The 16640-nt window shown below is 47.2% G+C and overlaps 1 protein-coding gene across 1 annotated transcript in view; it reads left to right on the top strand.

Annotated features, from left to right (window-relative positions):
- Window positions 1-16640, top strand: part of Adamts17 (ADAM metallopeptidase with thrombospondin type 1 motif 17) — a 141165-nt gene that overhangs the window by 109012 nt on the left and 15513 nt on the right. Inside the window, exons 17-20 of the mRNA XM_048369046.1 lie at window positions 4024-4104; window positions 7802-7959; window positions 11112-11271; window positions 11738-11873. Of these exons, the coding sequence (XP_048225003.1) occupies window positions 4024-4104; window positions 7802-7959; window positions 11112-11271; window positions 11738-11873 (535 nt within the window). The remainder of the gene's footprint in view (window positions 1-4023; window positions 4105-7801; window positions 7960-11111; window positions 11272-11737; window positions 11874-16640) is intronic.

The raw sequence follows: 16640 nt of genomic DNA, 5'->3' as shown, positions 1-16640 counted from the left end.
CCATCTTCATTGGCCTCATATCCAGAGGGTGCACAGGAGCCCAGCCTAACCTCTTGGAACCTCTTTTAGCAGTGAACCAAGGTAGTCACACACATGGGCCCAACCCATGGTGTTTCGGCTCCATGGTGGTGCAAAAGCTGTGTGCATTCAATAGAAATTCTACTTCAAATTTTGTATTTTCCCAGGCTTCTGATTTGAGAGCATCCCTCTGCCAGGATGCCGGGATGTAGCTGGGAGCCACGGCTCTCGGTCAGCTAGGGACTGCACTGGGAAATCACCCGCACCGCATGCTGTACTGTTCGTGAAGCTTCGGTATCAGGTGATTAGGTGCAGTACATACATTTTTCACCTTTGAAATTTTCAACTTCCATTGGATTTGTCAGGCTATGATCCCACTGTAAATCAAGAGACATCTGAAGGTTCATAAACAACTTTCTACAAATAGAAATATACATATACACTTATACCAAATCCTTTCTGAGTGTCTTATGATTTACTTATGAACAAAAAAGGTCCTTTGATTTTTTTTTCCCCCATATGTTTGACACAACCTGGGGAGTGATTTGTAGAACACAATCATCAGGATTTCACCTCTAGTTCATCTTTTGTCAGTTCAATGATTTTCTTCCCCTCCCAAAATGCCAGATGCTGGTGGCTCATGCCTGTAATCCTAGGAGGCTGAGATGTGAGAATTGAGATTTAAAGCCAGACTGGGCAAATAAAACCAGAGAGAGAGAGAGAGAGAGAGAGAGAGAGAGAGAGAGAGAGAGAGAGAGAGAGAGAGAGAGAGAGAGAGAGAGAGATCCAATTAACTAGCAAACGCCAGAAGTGGAGGTATGGCTCAAGTGACAGAGCTCCAGCCTTGAATGAAAAAGTGAAGGGACAGCCCCCCCAGACCCTGAGTTCAAGCCCCAGTTCCAGCACAAAAAAAGAAAGAAAGAAAAGGAAGGAACGAAGGATGGAAGGAGGACAGGAAGGAAGGAAAAGACACTGCTGAAAACATGAAGAAAAATAGTAACCCAAGTCATCCAAAAGTAAATCTACTTGGGAAGGGAGATAAAAACAATTCTCCATGGGGGAAATATGCACATAGCCTGGTAATGTTCCCCATCTGGTAGATGTGAGACAGGCTAACAATCACTGAGTTCCCTGGAGGAGCCAGCCCTTGAGGCAGAAGAGGCCTTTTGTCTTAGAACAATGACAAAGATGTTGGTTTTACCCATGGCATCCTCATCAAGCTAAATTGTCTAACTGAGTTTCCTCCTGCTTGATGGCCGTGACTCAGAGGGAAAATTTCTCCACATCTTGTTACCTTGCCCATAATGTGCATTTATCTCTGTTTTCGTTCTATCTTGTGCGTGGTTGGCATTGTGGTGTCTGGCTTCTCCACCAGGAGCCATCTGTCCCGTGGGACCACAAAGTGCTTTGGGACTTGGTGCTGGCGCTCTTCCCCTTCCTAGCCACCCTTCATACCAACTCCGCCTGAGCTCTGAGCTCTGGGCCAGAGCCAGGGCTGTCGAGACCGTGTGATAGAGGCAGCTTGGGGGCTTTCTCTCTCGTCCGACCAGTCTATCAGAGCTGGAAGAGCCCATGCACACCGCTGAGTAAGGTCACCCAAGGATGCGCCTTGGGATTGTCCCTCTGCCGTGAGTTTTGTACTGTCCCTTGGCATATCCACACCAGGAAGAGTGTAAGAGACACAAAGCAGATGGTCGTTGAGCCAAAGTGAAGCTTTAAAAATGGCCATGGTGGATGGGTATGGCTGCAAATGTACCTTGCTCAGGAATGTTGGGTGCTTCACTCCTCAGGACCTAGCAGCTCGATCCCTGCCCTTCCCTGTGGCAGACAGGTGGCACTTACTCCGAGCTCTGTGAGCCACAGAATAAGAAGTTCTTCCTTCAGAAAATAATCAGTCAGCCCCCAAACAGAACCCCCAAAAGGGCTACCCGAGCATGTTCTGTGGTTTAAGTGCAAATTCCTCTGAAGAAGATTTCAATCATTTTGACCCTGAACATGTTTTGTCTCTGTGGTTTTTTTTTTTTTTTTTTGACACTTTGCAATCTTTTGTCCCTGGAATCCAATAATTCTTCAAATTCCTGCGAAGGAATGGAGGGAATCTTTAGGCCCTCAGGCCCAAGCTTCAGTGTTCGACATGTCAGCTCCCACCACTGGCTTGTATACACTAAAGAAAGACATCAGCTGTCTTCTGTCTTCTGGGTTCTGAGCAAGGTCATGAACCTTAGAGGAAGAACAAATGGTTTAAAAGTATGGGATCAGCTGGGTACTGTGGCTCAGGCCTATAATCCTGGATACTCAGGAGGCTGAGATCTGAGGATCACAGTTTAAAGCCAGCCCAGACAAAGTCTACCACAAAAATTTAAAGTGAGCTGTGGCACAAGTGGTAGAGCACCAGCAGTGGGTGAAAAAGCTAAAGGACAGCTCCCGGTCCTGAGTTCAAGCCCCAGTACCAGCTCAAAAACAAAAAGCATGAGCTTCATTAAATGCAAATGAAATCTATGACAGAGATTTACCTATTGGAAAGGAAACAAGAAGATAGTTAATTTTCAGCATTTCCAAGTCTCATGTATTCATGAGGCCATTAGATGACAACTTAAACTGCATATATGTTAAACATTTTCCCCTTTTCAGGTTTATGTGAGTGCAAATTAATTGTACAGTATAGGGGGTTCCCTTGCGATATTTCTACACATTAATATCTATTGGTCGTATTCATCTCCCATATTAGTCTTTATTTTTTCTATCTTCCCTCGTTAGTCTTTCTTACACGATTTCTTTTATCTATTTACCTAGTGCCAGTAGTGGAGCTTGAACTTGGGGCTTCACACGCTTGGTGTTTTTCATTTAAGGCTAGTGCTCTGCTACTTGAACCACCCCTCTACTTCCAGCAATTTGCTGGTTAATTGGAGATAAGAGTCTCTTGGATTTCTGCCCAGGGAGAAGGATGCCAAACTAAATTTCCCAGCCTAATCAACAAAAAAAATCAAAATCTTTCTTGTTCTACTGCTGTACTGACGTCTTCAGACCTCAAACTTCAATCCTCAGATCTCTACCTCCACTGTAGCTAAGATCACGGGTGTAAACCACCAGTACCTGGCAGGATTTTAAATGAGTTTATGACCTTTGCATACATGCCTATCACATACCTATTTATTTACTTTCAAGCTGGACTTTTAAGCTCTATTTATATATTCTAGTTGCTGATTCTCTAAGAGATAAGTGCTTCACAAGTATTTTCTCCCAGTATGAGTGATGTTTTCACTTTCTCCAGGATGCCCTTTGAAGCACAAAGTTTTAATCTCTGATATAAAGGAAGACACCTATTTTTCTTTTGTGGCTGAGATTTTTGCTGTTATATGTAAGAAACCACTGCCTAGCCCAAGGGTAAAAACACTAGTAATGCTAGTATTTTCTTCAGATAGTTTTATACCTTTAGCTCTTACATTTATATCTGTAATCTATTTGGGTTGTTGGTTTGTTTTGGCATAGTCTGATAAGAGTCCACCATTATTCTTCTGTATGTAGATATCCAATTATCCGAACACTGTGCGTTGGAAAGACTATCCTTTCCTCATTTAATATTTTTGGCAGCTTTGCTTTACACTACAACAAATAATTTATTTCTGGATGCTTAGTAATATGCCATTGATAGATATATCTATCCTTATACCAATACCACCCTGTCTTGATGAGTGTAACTAGCCAAATATATATATATATATATATATATTTTAATTTCTGATGTTTAAAACCATGTTTAAGTTCACGGGTGGGGGGTATGATCTACACTATAACACATGCAAATAGGTCTCTCTGAGGTTCTGGTCCTAGAAGAACCCACACTTCCATGAACTGATCTTGATTTCTCTCAATTGTGGTAGGCTGCAGTCTCTCATCCACCACCGGGGGGCAGGGTGGCGTCGGTGTGAGTGGGCGGGAGGCTGATTGTGGGGCTGGGTCTCAGGATGGAGGTGTGGCTCGACTGGGTGTCATTTGTCCTCACAGGTTATATAGAAGCTGCGGTCATTCCCGCCGGAGCCCGGAGGATCCGTGTGGTGGAAGACAAACCTGCTCACAGTTTTCTGGGTAAAACGATAAGGATGTTGATTTTTGTTGTTGTTGATTAGGCTGGGAAATGTCGTTTGGCTTCCTTCTCCCAGGTCAACTCTGACTCGACTCCTGTGTTGTAGCTGTAATGGCCTGAGTACTCAGTATGCCATTTGGCTCAAATGCAGCTGGCACCACGGTGGATTTCAGGGGTGGGCTAGGAATGACCTCAACCCTTCAGGAATGAGGCTGTGGGCAGTGGAGGTGTGGCTCCAGTTGTAGAGGGGCAATCCAGTACTAGCATGCAACAGAGAGGAAACAAAGGAGCGGAAAAGAAAAAAGAATGAAGAAAAAGAAAGAGAAGGGAATTTGGAAACGGAAGCCACGCCTCATAGCCCCTGAGGAGTGGGCATGGGGAGCCGGAGCCTCACTCGGGGACCCCATGGTCTGCCGGTCCCTGCAGCTCTCTCTTGGGTCCAAGCTGATGCCTTTCTCTGTGGCTTTCCTTCCTGCCCGTCTCCCAGATGCTTGCAAGGGTGGTGGCCGTGGCTGTGTGTGCAGCCAAGGTTAGACCTGACCATTGCTCACGCTGACATCGTGGATGTCGTCAACCTGGTCGTTTTTCCCAACTCCCCAGTGTAGACACAGCCTTAGCTGAGCCTGGCACGGCCCTCCCCAGCTGTCCCACTCCACACAGAACAATGCTTATAAATGCTGTGTAAAACAGGGCCCCATAGTGCTCCCGACAGCACAGCCCCTGGCTTCCTGCCCACTGTGGAAACTGGCTCAACTTCACCGGCATTGGTGTCAGGAGCCCCATCACCTGTAGCACTCTCAGAATTTCCCTGTCCCACCTGGAGCATTGGGGATGTATTATTTTACCCAGGGACCCTGGGCCTCTGTGGGAGGCTGAAGTCTCCTTATACCCTGATCTAAGTCCCCAAAGCATAATCCGATTATTCCAAGAGCTAGCCCAACTCCAAGGCCAATTTATTGGCTCCACTGTATAGCAAGTACTCAGCAGATAAAACCTTTTAACTTCTGATCCTGGTGCCTGAGACTTTTCAACACCAATCTTTTGCCTAACCCAGAAGTTTTTTCCAGATCCCTGCCTGGAGGAAATAGGAAGTTGTTTTTTTTTTTTTTTCTTCCTTTTTCTTTGTCTGCTTTTCTGTGGCAGTATAAGAATGACAGAAGGAGCCAGGCACTGGCGAGTCATGCCTGTAATCCTACCTACTACAGGGGCTACAATTGGGAGGATGGAGATTTGAGGCCAGCCCAGGCAGAAAAGCTCACATAACACTCTTCTTGACCTGGAGCTGGGAGCAGTGGAACATGACTGGCATCCCAAGTTACATGAGAGGCTGAAATTGGGAGATTCAAATTCCCAGGCCAGCTTAGAGGGAAAAGTGATAAAGACTCGCTTCTCCATAGAGGGAAGCTGGACATGGTGGCCTGTACCTGTGATCCCTACCAAGGTAATCGGCCTCAAAGTAGGGAGATTGTGCTCAGGCATATGCCTGGGTCAGAAGTAAGACTTTCATCCTAAAAATCATCAGTGGGAAACAGGGGCTGGAAGCATGGCTTAGCAGTATTGTGCCCATGTAGCAAGTGCAAAGTTTTGAGTTGAAACCCCAGTACTGCCAGAATGAGAAAAGAAATAGAAAAAAAAGTATGGCTGAAGAATATTACACTCCTTTCAAATCCTTCTCAGTCCTTAGAGTAAGAGTAATCTTTTCCCTGGAACTCACTTTTGGGTTCACAAGAAATGACTGGCGGCTTGCCCTCTCCCAGGAGCCATTAGCTCGCCCAGGTTACAACTGCTCTGAAGCCTTGGGGCCACGTTTGCAAATGAGAATGATAACATCCATGTCATTGGCTGGGCTATGGAGACCCGGTCCCTCTCCTCCCCTCCTCCCAAACCCACGGTACCAAGCAGACTTCTCAGGAAGCTGACTGGATCGCCCAGGGCCTCAGCGGCCTTAGCAACATTCCTTTTCACTCATGTGCCCCGTGGTCTACACCAGGCCTCTCAAAACTGCTCACCGATGGCCAGTCAGGGACACAGATTACCGGCTGGAGATTTTTCACTGCGTGCCCACTCTTCCTTGTGTATACATCAGGAAAGCTAATCCATCCCGAGTAGACTGGTATAAACGTCTGAACCACTTACCGACTTACCTCTCCAGAAACCTTGTACCTCCATGGAAGCTTGGAGCCAACCCTCATCTTTATCTTATCCAAAACTCATAATCCCAGTATCCCAGGGCCTGGCACATGGCCAAGACCCAGAGCGTGTGGTCCATGCTTGTTCTGTTTCTAAAGTTAGTTCCAACAGGCCTTGTTTCCACTCAGGGCTGGGTGCTTTGGAAGTCAACCCAGGGTAACTCACAATTTCTCCTCTCCATTTGCTGGGAGTAGTTCCTGAAGAATTTTCACCCCACCTACCTTCAGCCCACGCTGGCTGGCGCTCTGCTCCAAACCACCTGGAACAGGAAACGCCTCTGCTCTCTAGCCATAGCTGAGAACAGAGCTGGAGGGACTCCAAGTGGAAATGAAAAGAGCTGACTCCCAGCCAGGGTTAGAAGTGGCTTGACTGTGGGTCAGGTCTTCCAGTTGAATCCAGCGAGGAGGGAGAGGGGACTTTTGTACCGCTTGGGCACGGGGGCCTCCAGACAGTTCTGAAGAGGAAGGAATGGCCCTCCCCAGCCCTCAGAAAGCTGGAGCTTGCTGTCTTCCCCATGGAAATCCCAGGATGATGTATAGATGTCTAACCAAGTAGATAAAAGACCTTGTATTCTGCCTCAGTGACAGGGACTGTGTGAATTCACCCTGTGCTGCCCAACAGATATCTACTCGTCTTGAGGGTCTTTTGAGCAAAATCCTCAGGAGCAGTCCCCTCTTGTGTTTGGGAGCCTTGATTGAAAACACTCAGCCTCTGGCCCAGAGAAAGCAGCCAGAAGAAATCTCTCTTGCAGATCCCAACAGCAGAACTGGCAGATGAAATCAACACCCTGAAGGAATTCCCTTTGTTATGTGTACTTGGTTAGTTGCCTAGGAAAACAAAGCACTTGTAGCCAACTTGAAGCTTTTCAGGGTTATCTTAATTTACTAATTGATTTTCAATTGCTTACCAACCCAGAGGGCCTAAAAGAAAACAGACAGGAATGCCTGAGGGTTGAGCCCCGTGGTTTGTGCATTTGAGCGGGGGAACTTGCAAGCCTTGGAAGGCATCTAACCTTGAGGGCCATCTGTAAAGAGAAAGGAAGCCTTGGGCTCAGGCCTGGAAAGGACTCTAGTGTTGTCCTTTTTTTTAGGGGGGTGGGACGGGTGGGGAGACTCAGCCACATCTCCACAGTGCTCCCTCATGTGGGTGGAGAACACTTTGCTGTCTGTGAGCTGGCTTCTATAATTGCACAGAAAGCTCTCCCTCACTGCCTCAGAGACCTCAGACTCACCCCCTCCTCCTTTTTTTGTCAGTCATGGGGCTTGAACACAGGGCCTGAGAACTGTCCCGGTGCTCTTTTTGCTCAAGGCTAGCACTCTACCACTTTGAACTAGAGCCCCACTTTCCTGTTTTTCTGGTAGTTAATTGGAGATAAGAGTCTCTGATCTCAGCCTCCTGAGTTGCTAGGATTGCAGGCTTCAGCCACCAGTGCTTGGCTAGTCATACCTCTTTTGAAGATAGGCTGGATCCTCATCCCCCTGATTCTTCAGGGTTCGATTTCCTTTCTAGCCCTCAAAGACTCCAGTAAGAAATCCATCAACAGCGACTGGAAGATAGAGCTCCCTGGAGAGTTCCAGATCGCAGGCACCACCGTCCGCTACGTGAGAAGAGGCCTGTGGGAGAAGATTTCTGCCAAGGGACCAACCAAAATCCCACTGCATTTGATGGTAACTTACTGGGCTTGAGCGCTTGCTTGCCTGCGGAAGATGGCTCAAGAGGTTCCTCCTGTTAGATCTCCCTGGTTCCTCCTGTTAGATCTCCCTGGGACCTGGGCGGGAAGAGACACCTCTGGTTTGGGGAGTGGGGGTGGGGTACAAACTACCTGAGGTTCAGTCTCCCCTCTCTTGATCTTTTCTTGTCTTATTCCTCTGTTGCCTGTTTTGGAACTCCTTTCTTGAAGCTTCCCCATCTCTTCACTGGCAGAGCTCCTACCTGTTGCCAGGGGGAGCTGCTGCCAGGAAAGCAAGTCTCAGGCACATGGTAGCATTTGAAGCTACAAACCAGGCATTGTTAAGGAGATTGCCGCACTCCATGTCTGCTTTTATGGGTAAAATAGCTGGATGCAGAGATCTGCGTTACAATCTAAAGCTATCTTTTAGAAGTGAACTGTTAGCTGTGGACCAGCGGCTAACACCTATAATCCTAGCTACTCGGGAGGCTGAGATGTGAGGATCATAGTGCGGAGCCATCCCAGGTAGGAAAGTCCATGAGATTCTTATCTCCAGTTAACCACCAAAAAGCCAAAGATGGAGATGTGGCTGAAGTGGTAAGAAACTAGCCTTCAGCAAAGAAAGCTAAGAGATAGAGCCCAGGCCCTGAGTTCAAGGCCTAGTACTGGGGAGCGTGTGTGTGCACGCACACACACACTGTTGAGTCTGTTTCCAGTCTAGCATCACCCAGATCTCCAGGGCTCAGCTTACAGCAAACATCTGGGAATCTGAAAAGAGAAGTCACTTCTATGGGTCTTTTTGCCATGCACATGGGCCTCGCAGGGTGTCACTGTTATTTGTTGCTTCTGGGGGCCTCCATATAGACCACTTAAACCTGGACTATGTGGGGACTGAGAGCGTGGCTTAAGTGGTAGAGCATTTACCTAGCAAGTGCTAAGTCCTGAGTTCAAATCCCAGTGCCACCAACACAAAAGCAAAGTCTCTCTCTCTCCCTCTCTCTCTCTCTCTCTCTCTCTCTCTCTCTCTCTCTCACACACACACACACACACAGTAAAGACTTCCAGGGAAATCAAGTCACCGTGACCTTCTCAGTATCTGGGACTTTCATGGCTAGCTTCTGCTAGTGCATAATAATTAATTATATGAAGCACAGGGTTTACGGCCGAGTTTGCACCTGTCACCAGGGCACACTTGGTCCTCAGTGTCTGCTAATCTCGATTTGGAAATTCTTTATCCCCACTAATTTGTGATCCCTGGCAGGCAGTTTAGAGCTACTCAGGGTGAAACACTCCAGCCCCAGTTCTCAGCATTTGGGCAGCAATCTCTAGGAGCACCAGCACTCAGTGTGGGGTGGCCCTGATAGAGCACTAGCCCCAATCTGGTTCCTGCTGGCCAGTTTCCATGTGTGCCATAAAGACATATGGAAATCCACCGAGGCCACACTTAGCCCACTACATCAATGCAAATATATTCCTGCAAGCGGATTGCTGGAACCCAAAGACTTGAACCAAAGCCATTCCGCTGGGGTAAGATCGTTTTCAGAAGCTATTAGAGCAGATACTCATGTTCTGAGTTAGAAGTGGATAATCAGAGGAGCGAGGAGGCAAATAATTTAAAATCCATACGGAAGGGAACATTACCTGCTAATGGAGGGCTTTGCTTTCTCCAGCAAGCACCCAGGTAAGTATACTTTTCTTCTTTACCAAAAGCTTTAATAAACCATACGGCTGTCAGCCCATGGAAGTAGGAACGCAACCTAGCATGCCTCCGACCTGATAAACAACATTCAGAGAAAGCAGCTCCTGCTGGGCTAAACTTCCAGCTCCTACTTAATATTAATTGCTTTCCTCTTAAGGTGCAGTTGTCCCTTTTTTGGTAGTGGCTAGTGGCGTCCTTTTCTGTGTGTATGTTGGTCCTGGGGCTTGAACTTAACACCTGTCCTTGAGCTCTTTTGCTCAATGCTAGTGCTCTACCACTTTAACCACAGCTCCACTTTATTCTTTCTTTCTTTCTTTTTGGTAGATAACTGGAGATTGAGAGTCCCACAGACTATTCTGCCTGGACTGGCTTTGAACTGTGAGCCTCAGAGCTCAGCTTCCTTGAGTGGGATTACAGGTGTAAGCTACCAGCTCCTGGTCTGACTGGCACTTTCTAACACCTTGAAATGAGGAGTGCTCCTCTCCCTCTTGCACTAGAAGCTAATTGTCCCCAAATTGGGGTGTGCGCATTGCTTGCACAATCAGGAGCCCTCCCCCTCTACGTCCTGGGGACCTGCATTTGAAAACAATTACACAAATACTATGTGCCAAGGAAATGACATGAAATTGGTTTCATATGGATTCCCTATTTATTCCCATAGTAAGATAGTAAAGACCTCCTTAAAGACTCATTTTAGTTCTTAACTGGAGGCATTTTTCCAAATGTGTTACTACTACAAGTCTGTTTGTTGGCCGAGGGGACATTGAAACAGTTGAGACTTAGTGCCTCCAGTACTACCCCACACAGCCTCAAGAGGCTATGGAGGGCTGGATCCTCTCTGCCTGGTGCTGCGAGTGTAGGCGTAGGCAGGTGAGCTGTGAGCTTCCTACCTTTAGCTCCAGCTGGCCCCTTCCCCCTTTCCTCTCTTCCTAGAAGTGAGCTTGCTAGCTGCCGTCCACGGGAGCACTTGCTGGTCACAAGCTCATTCGGAAGACGCTTGAACAACCAGGCCACTTCCGGCTGCCCAGCAGGGGACCTGTCTTGTACCGTTCATGCCTAGAAAGATTAAGCTGTTGAGCTGCCTGCCCGAGCTGCCATAGGCATTTCCAGACACAATCCAGAACTCTCCATTCTGCACATTTACAAGAATTCACACCGGGTCTCCGAGCTGTGCTCCCCCACAGCGTGGGACAGACCCCCTCTCTGGAGTAAGAATCTGTAGACCCCCCTCTGTGATGGAGTGTCTTTACCCCACACCTCAGCTGAGCACCTGAGGAATCCCAGGCACAGATCAAGGAATACCCCCCATGTGAAACCTGTTTTGAGCCCCAGGAAAGAGTTGGCCACCCCAAGACAAGCAGCCCACCACATAGCTTCCTTTATTCCTTCCACAACCCCATTGGCTTGGGGCTCCATTTCACCATGGCCTTTCTGTTTTGCTGCTGATTCAGGTGCTGTTATTTCATGACCAGAATTATGGAATCCATTACGAGTATACCATCCCCGTCAACGCCACAGCTGAAAATCAAAGCGAGCCGGCCAGGACGCAGGACGCGCTGTTCATCTGGACACACAGCGGCTGGGAGGGGTGCAGTGTGCAGTGCGGAGGAGGTAAGCCGCGCCCTGGCGGGGGGGGGGGGGTGGGCAGCAGGCTGCTGGAGGGGTAGAGGATCCCAGCCCTATTTCAGTCCTAACAGTGACAGTGGTATAGTAACGCCAAATGTTACTTGCCTGTCTGGCTCCGCTCTGGGCACCTTGAAGGTACTGATTGATTTTGAAAGCATTCAATTATCTTGAGGCACAGGGAGGGAAGCAAACAAGCCCACTGGAGGAAACTGAGCTGTGGAATCATGGTGGCCAACTCTTGATCCTACCATCACTACGATATGATTAGTGACGGAACCAAGATTTGAACCCACATAGTCTTGTTCTAGAGTCTTCCTCCTGCCCCAGTGCTGCCCTGTCATTACATTTCTTCCTTTCTGACAACCGAGAGACTTAGTCAGGAGTCAGGCCAGAGTGCTGCTCCATAAACATAGATGCCACAGCCTTGCAGCTCCTATGGTTTGATTTTCAGGGGAACGCAGGACCATCGTGTCATGCACACGGATTGTGAACAAAACTACCACTCTGGTGAACGACAGTGACTGTCCCCAGGCAAGCCGCCCTGAGCCCCAGGTCCGGAGGTGCAACACACATCCATGCCAGTCACGGTAAGGAGGGTGTTTGGTGGCTAGGATGACAGTGCTGTTCTTAGGGGTGCAGCAACAGCCAGGTAATACTGCAAGGCCGTTCTACTGTGTTCTGTTATGGCTACTGAGTGGATTTCTGCTTATTCAAAATAACCATGTGCTACTGAGCCATGGAGCCACCGTCAGAGACACGTACATCATGCGAAGGCATGCTTGTCTCTTTCTGATGAGCCTGGGCTTTTGGAATGGCTGTGTTTTAGATTTCTGAATGAGGAATTTCACATAGTGTTTGGCTTTTGCACCAACCCCTTTTGCATTGTGAGACTTTTACTGTGCTTGAATGAGAGAGAGGATATTGCAGGTAGAACAAGAAAGGACATCTGGGGCTGGGGATATGGCCTAGTGGCAAGAGTGCTTGCCTCGTATACATGAGGCCCTGGGTTCGAGTCCCCAGCACCACATATACAGAAAGTGGCCAGAAGTGGCGCTGTGGCTCAAGTGGCAGAGTGCTAGCCTTGAGCAAGAAGAAGCCAGGGACAGTGCTCAGGCCCTGAGTCCAGTCCCCAGGACTGGCCAAAAAAACACAAAAAAAAACAACAAAGAAAGGACATCTTCCCAGTGGCTCATGCTTGTATCCTTGCTCCTCAAGAGACTGATCTTACAGCTCAAAGCCAGCCTGAACAAAAATGTTTACTAGACTCCATCTCCAATGAACCAGCAAAAAGTAGGGCTGGAGGCGTGTCTCAAATGTAGAGTGCCTATCTTGAGTGATAAAGCTAAGCAAGAGCATGAGTATAGTCACAGTACTAGTACTTTTTTTTTAAAAAAAAGGAAGGAAGACTTGCTGCATGCGTTTTATGTATTCCTGGAGACATTTGAAAGTCAGTCCTAATGCTGAAGATATCTTGTGCGTCATGGGTATTAGGGCTCATCTCTCAAATCCATCAACCAATCAAACACACAGATAGGGTCCAAGAAGGAAAGATTGGCCATGTTAAAAAGCACCAGAATATGAGTAAGCTGAGCAACTTCAATGCCCTGAGCTCAAACCCGAGTGCTGCCAAAAAAAAAAAAACAACCCAAAACAAGGTATCTGATGATAGATTATACTCATACATACACATGCATATACATACACACTTATATATGTATGCATTATATATGTATGTTGGCCAGCTATGTTATACATATACTGAACACATTTGACAATATTTCCGTTATTGAAGGCATGGTCTTCAGTTAGGTGTTTTGCATAAGAACCACAGTTATATGGGCTCTGGCCAGAAAGTGAAGCATAGAGAGGTTGAGCTCTAGATAAAGGAAAAGAGATTTAACCTTAAGTCAAGGTTGCCTTGTGTACAGATGGGACTTGAAGCTTGGAGCTGTGTAGGGTCAGGAAAGCAAATGCTTGTTTGAGATGGCGTGTGTATGATTTGAAGACAGAGCCTGTAACTTAGCAGAAGAACCCAAGAACTTGATGGTGTGAACTTCAGTCAAGAAACCAGAGTACAGCCCCTCTGTTGAACCTGGCAGAGTGGAAGCGCTTTTCTTTATTATTGTTACTCTTTGACCTTTCAGTCAGTATAGATGGTTGCCATTTTTCCCATTGATTTTCCTTTTATTTTGCCTGATCTCTAAAACTCTTCAATCCCCCATTTTCCCCCCAGTGAGTTCCTGACAGTTTCCTTTGCCTTCCCAACTGCACCCCATTAGCACCTCTTTATTCCAGTCCTATGCCTAGCTCTGTGGATAACTTCTCCCAAACCCTGCCTTAACCATATGGAATCTGGAATCAGACACGCAGGACAGATGGCCACTCTCCAGCAACTTGCAAACCAATACAAACAACAGCAAACCTGGCCCCGACATTGGCAGGAGAGGCAGAAATCACAGGTCAACTCAGCTGCCATAACTCTCTGGCCAGCAGCCTTCTCCTAGCTGACCACAGTCTGTAAGGAAGAAGCCCTCTGTGGTCCACATCCAAGAGGCCAGGCTGTGTGTCAGCGATGGTACCCCATGTCCCAGGGTCCTGGGACAAGGAAACAGGGCTCACAGTAGTTCAGTGGGATCCTCATGTATTACCAGACTTAACATTTTTGTAGACCTTGAGACTCATTCCAAGTTATTAGATATTTCCCTGTAGTATTTCAGATTTGAAATCCTTCCCAGGCAGGACATGCTGTACTGTACATTGAATTACAGTGGTTCAGTAAAGAACATTCAACAACTTACTGGTAATTGAATTGAGTAGACATTTGCAAGGAAGTGTATTTGGTTTTTAAATTTGCTCTCCTTGCTCAATTCTTTTCACCAGACTTGCCATGTTTGGGGTTAAAATGGAATGGAATACCAGATTTTCCTATTAAAGCATGTTCTCTGTGTGTGTATATATGCACATGTAGGCAGGGAGATGATTTGGAGATCGTGACTTAAGAAACTTGAGCTCAGTGCCACTGGCTCATGCCTGTAATCCCAGCTATTCAGGAAGCTAAGATTTAAGAATCATGGTTCAAAGCCAGTCCAGGCAGTAAAAAGATCCATGAGACCTTTATCTCTAGTAAACCAGCAAAAAGCCGGAAGTGGACCTGTGGTTCAAGTTTTTGGTAGAGCCCTAGCCTTGAGTAAAGAAACTAAGAGACAGTACACAGGTCCCGAGTTTAAGCCCCAGTGCTGCCAGAACATATGCACACACACACACACATACACACACACGCGCGCGTGCGCGCGGGAGCGGATTGGGAATTGACACTATCAGTACATTTCTACTAAGAGAGAAAACATCAAGACTGAATAAAGGGCTCCTGGTCCATTGGCAGGATGTGTGTGCTCCTGGGGTGTTCTGCTCAAAACCCCAGTTCTTACAAGATCTGCTATTCTGGCATAGTTCACAAGCCTTACTGAAGCTAAGAAAGGAAGCCCCTGCCTGCCGACCCCATTCAGCTAGAATTAGAGCAGGAGGGCTACTGTACTGGAAAATTCCTGCATACAGGAGGAAAGGCACTGCCTGGAATGTTACTCTTGGATGGAATGCTCAACACCAGCAGCTGTGTGATTCTCAAAGCATGAGAGGTTTTTTTCCAAACTCTGTATGATTGGGTGTGGTACAACCTGTTAGCAAACCCAGACTTCCTCGGGGTTATTTTAACCCCCATATTGCAAGGAGGCAAGGTCCAGTTCCTGCATCAAGTGTTGGATTGGAAAAAACACAGATCCAGTGGATATATCATCTGTTGGGTAAGACCAGTCACTAGTGAGCTTCTGATTCCCATTCAGAACTTGGTGTGTTCCCATAAATCCCAGAAAAGACTCCTGGCTTCCTAGAAAATGAATGTGTGGGATGTAGATGTGTTTTTCTTGATAAGAGGCAGATTATGGAGTTAGCGGGAACCTAAAGACCATTTGAGTAAGGCAGTTCCTGCCTGTCAGCAGTGAGAAGAGAAGTAACTGAACTGTCTCCTGGGTGAGGAAACTCCCACAATCCTGTGGGCCATCTCCTTTGTGAGGAAACCCCACAATCCTCTGGGGCTGTCTCCTGGGTGAGGAAACCCCACAATCCTCTGGGCCATCTTCTGGGTGAGGAAACCCCACAATCCTCTGGGAAATCCACATACTTAACTTGCCTCATTTTACAAATGAAGACTTTTCATGCCTCATCATTAATAACTTCCTCAAGCTTCTGCTGGTAGCAAGGCTAATTCAAACCAAGTTTTCCTTACTTTATATCTTACTCTCCCCTTGGAAACAATGCAACCATGCCTACCACGTCATGGAAAAAGAAAAAAGGAAGAGAGCAAACGTTTTCAACCAAGGCATCTGTCATTAGAGAGAAGCATAAAATCAGGTCAAGGAAAGTCAGTGCTTGGTACTGTAGTGGCCTTCATCTCAGAGCAGGGGGCATAACATCGGAGAATACTATGGTGGCTTCCTTCTCTGGAAGTGAAAATGCAGCTATTTCAGAATTGGGGATTGAGTGAACTGTTTCAGTAATATTTTCAGGGTTGAAGCCTTGGGTCCCAGCATGGAGCTGCGGATGGGTGTGTCCTAGTAGGAGAAGGTAGGTGGCTGAGGATCTGCTCAGGAAGGAGACAATGGAAGCCCAACCTCTCCCTGTCCCCTCCTTCGCTTCCCGACTGCCAGGAGGTGAGCAGCTTCCGCACCTGTGCTCCAGCCGCAGTTCTGCCTTACCACAGGCAATGGAGCAAGTGATGATAGATGGAACTTCTGTAGCCTCTCCTTATTAGTTGATAGATCAAGTATTTTACTACAGTAAAGGAAAACTGACTAATACACATACTTAAGGATAGTTTTGCAGAATGCCAGAATTGGCTCATTCGCTGATCTGTTCTTAGAGTTATTCGGGTTGTGCTGGAAAAGAAACTCAAATTCGGGGCTTGAGTTATCTAAGACAAGGGTTTCAAATAAGGTGATTTCTGCACACACACACACACACACACACACACACACACACACACACACACACCCCCCAAGTCCAGACTTGAGTTGTTGGGGCTCACATTTGAATTTCACAAAACCTACCTTCTCTGCCTACAGTTAGCTGATGTTGGGCTTGATGGCGCTGGGTATCACCCCATATTCCTTCTTCCACACACACCCCCACTGGTCAGTGGTGTGAGTTATCAGGGATTGGAGAAGAACAGAAGTGCAATCTGTACTCTTTCCTGTCCATCTTGACCTTGATCCAACCTTGACCTCTCCCACCAGCCCCTCCCCCCATTCCACTCTCTCAGCATCAGGGTCTGCAGAAATCCCTTAAATAAATCCATGACT

Source organism: Perognathus longimembris, chromosome 20, assembly GCF_023159225.1.
Source record: "Perognathus longimembris pacificus isolate PPM17 chromosome 20, ASM2315922v1, whole genome shotgun sequence".
Taxonomy (NCBI): domain Eukaryota; kingdom Metazoa; phylum Chordata; class Mammalia; order Rodentia; family Heteromyidae; genus Perognathus; species Perognathus longimembris.
The sequence above is the reverse complement of the archived record's forward strand: the minus strand, read 5'-3'. Positions and strand labels throughout refer to the sequence as shown.